The 1853-nt window shown below is 52.8% G+C and overlaps 1 protein-coding gene across 1 annotated transcript; it reads right to left on the bottom strand.

Moving 5' to 3' along the window:
* Positions 1 to 533: 533 nt before the first annotated feature.
* Positions 534 to 1520, bottom strand: LOC124964079 (olfactory receptor 2S2-like). The gene has a single exon (XM_047523995.1). The coding sequence runs from the start codon at positions 1518 to 1520 to the stop codon at positions 534 to 536; it is 987 nt and encodes a 328-aa protein (XP_047379951.1).
* Positions 1521 to 1853: the final 333 nt, after the last annotated feature.

The raw sequence follows: 1853 nt of genomic DNA, 5'->3' as shown, positions 1-1853 counted from the left end.
TCTAAAGCACAGTTTGGATGATCCGGTACAGAGCTACCACAAGTGAGCTAAGCTGGGCTTTCTTGGGATGATTGACCAGGCAGCAGCCTGTGAAGGAAATACCACGAGGGCAAAGGAAGCCAAATCTCTCCTAGCACCTGTGTGAACTCTGCAGAGTGGTGTGTGGTCACTGGGTATTCACAAACCTGTCAGTCCCCTTGTCCTTTCACACACATTGTAGATGTGCTTCTCCTGCCCCTGGATGTTAGATGTGGCCATGAGCCTGGTGTAATTCAAAGGAGTGTGAGTGGAAGTAGCATGTGTGGGAGCTTCCAGGTCAGTTTAGGCTGTGTTACCCTCTCTTCTCCTTTTGTGGTGCCCTGCCATGTTCCAGATGAAACACTTTGTTATCATGGGTCCCAAGGTGGGGGAGAGGGATGGAAACAAGGATGTAGGGCAGAACCCCTGACAAGCACTTATGGACCTGGGACTTAAGCAAGATTTATCTATTGGATTTAAGCCACTGAAATAGGAGGCCATCACCACAAGATAGGCTAGCCCATGTTGACTGACAGAGAAGGAGGGCAGCAGTAAATGTGGGACAATTTCCTGGTGAGCAGACCTCCCCCAAGCAGAGCTGTGACAGCAGCTTTCACCTCCCCATTTCTCAGGCTGTAAATGATGGGATTCAGTGAGGGTGTCACAGCCCCATAGAATAATGTGATCATCTTATCCACGTTGGGGTCCTTTGCCTTAGGTTTGAGGTACATGAAGGAGATGGTCCCATAGAAAACCACCACCACTGTGAGGTGTGCAGAGCAGGTGGAGAAGGCCTTGCGCCAGCCTGCAGCAGAGGGAACCCTAAAGATGGCAGCCAGGATGAGAACGTAGGAGAGGCAGATGAGCAGGAGTGGGGTCAGTGTCAGGATAGCTGTAGCCACCATCAGTGCCAGGGCATTAAGGGAGATGTCTCCACAGGCGAGTTTCAGCACTGCTAAGATCTCACAGAAGAAGTGGTTGATGACATTATGTCCACAGAAGGGGAGGTGCCAGAGCAGGATGGACTGTAGCAGTGAGTTGGCAAAGCCTGTCCCCCAGCTCAGCGCCGCCATCTGCAAGCACATCTGCCCAGTCATGAGCTCTGTGTACCTGAGGGGTTGGCAGATAGCCACATAGCGGTCATAGGCCATTGCAGCCAGGAGCAGGCACTCTGTAGTGCCCAGAGCCAGGGTCAAGTACATCTGCAGGGCACAGGCTGGGAAGGAGATGGTACTTCTGGTTTGCAGGAAGTTGCTGAGCATGAGAGGCATGAAGGAGGAGGTGCCACAGATGTCTATGAGGGAGAGGGCACTGAGGAAGAAGTACATGGGGCTGTGCAGGCGGGGGTCCAGCATGATCAGCACCACGAGGAGGGAGTTCCCCAGCAGAGTCATGCAGTAGATGCCCAGGCAAAGCACAAACAGGACCATCTCCAGGCCATGGTGCTCATGGAGCCCCAGCAGGACATAGCCCACCACAGCTGTGTGGTTGGTCTCCTCCATCTCATCCTCTTTCCTTTTTCATCTGGACCACTCAACTTCTCAAGAAAGCTCTCGCTGTTGTGGGTGCCAAGGGAGCTGGATGTGTGACTTGCAGAGGGTCAGCCTCTTTTGCTGGAACCGAGCTTCACCATCTGCCCAAGGAGGGAGTTGGACTTCAGGCCTGCAGCTGCCCTCCCAGCTTTGCTCTTGTGTGGACCCTAAGGGAAATGTGGCACATCCTGGTCTCCCAGGCTCTTGGCTGTTCATCCCTGGGGCTTTCAGAGCGGACAGAGGAATAGGAAATATGTTTGACTTGTTTTCTTTTTAAAACAAGAGTCACTGCCATTTAAAGCA

The sequence above is a fragment of the Sciurus carolinensis genome, chromosome 14 (genome assembly GCF_902686445.1).
Source record: "Sciurus carolinensis chromosome 14, mSciCar1.2, whole genome shotgun sequence".
NCBI classification, from domain to species: Eukaryota; Metazoa; Chordata; class Mammalia; order Rodentia; family Sciuridae; genus Sciurus; species Sciurus carolinensis.
The sequence above is the reverse complement of the archived record's forward strand: the minus strand, read 5'-3'. Positions and strand labels throughout refer to the sequence as shown.

Excerpts from the sequence above, each read along its gene's own strand:
- LOC124964079 (XM_047523995.1), bottom strand. The coding sequence starts at position 1,520 with ATGGAGGAGACCAACCACACAGCTGTGGTGGGCTATGTCCTGCTGGGG.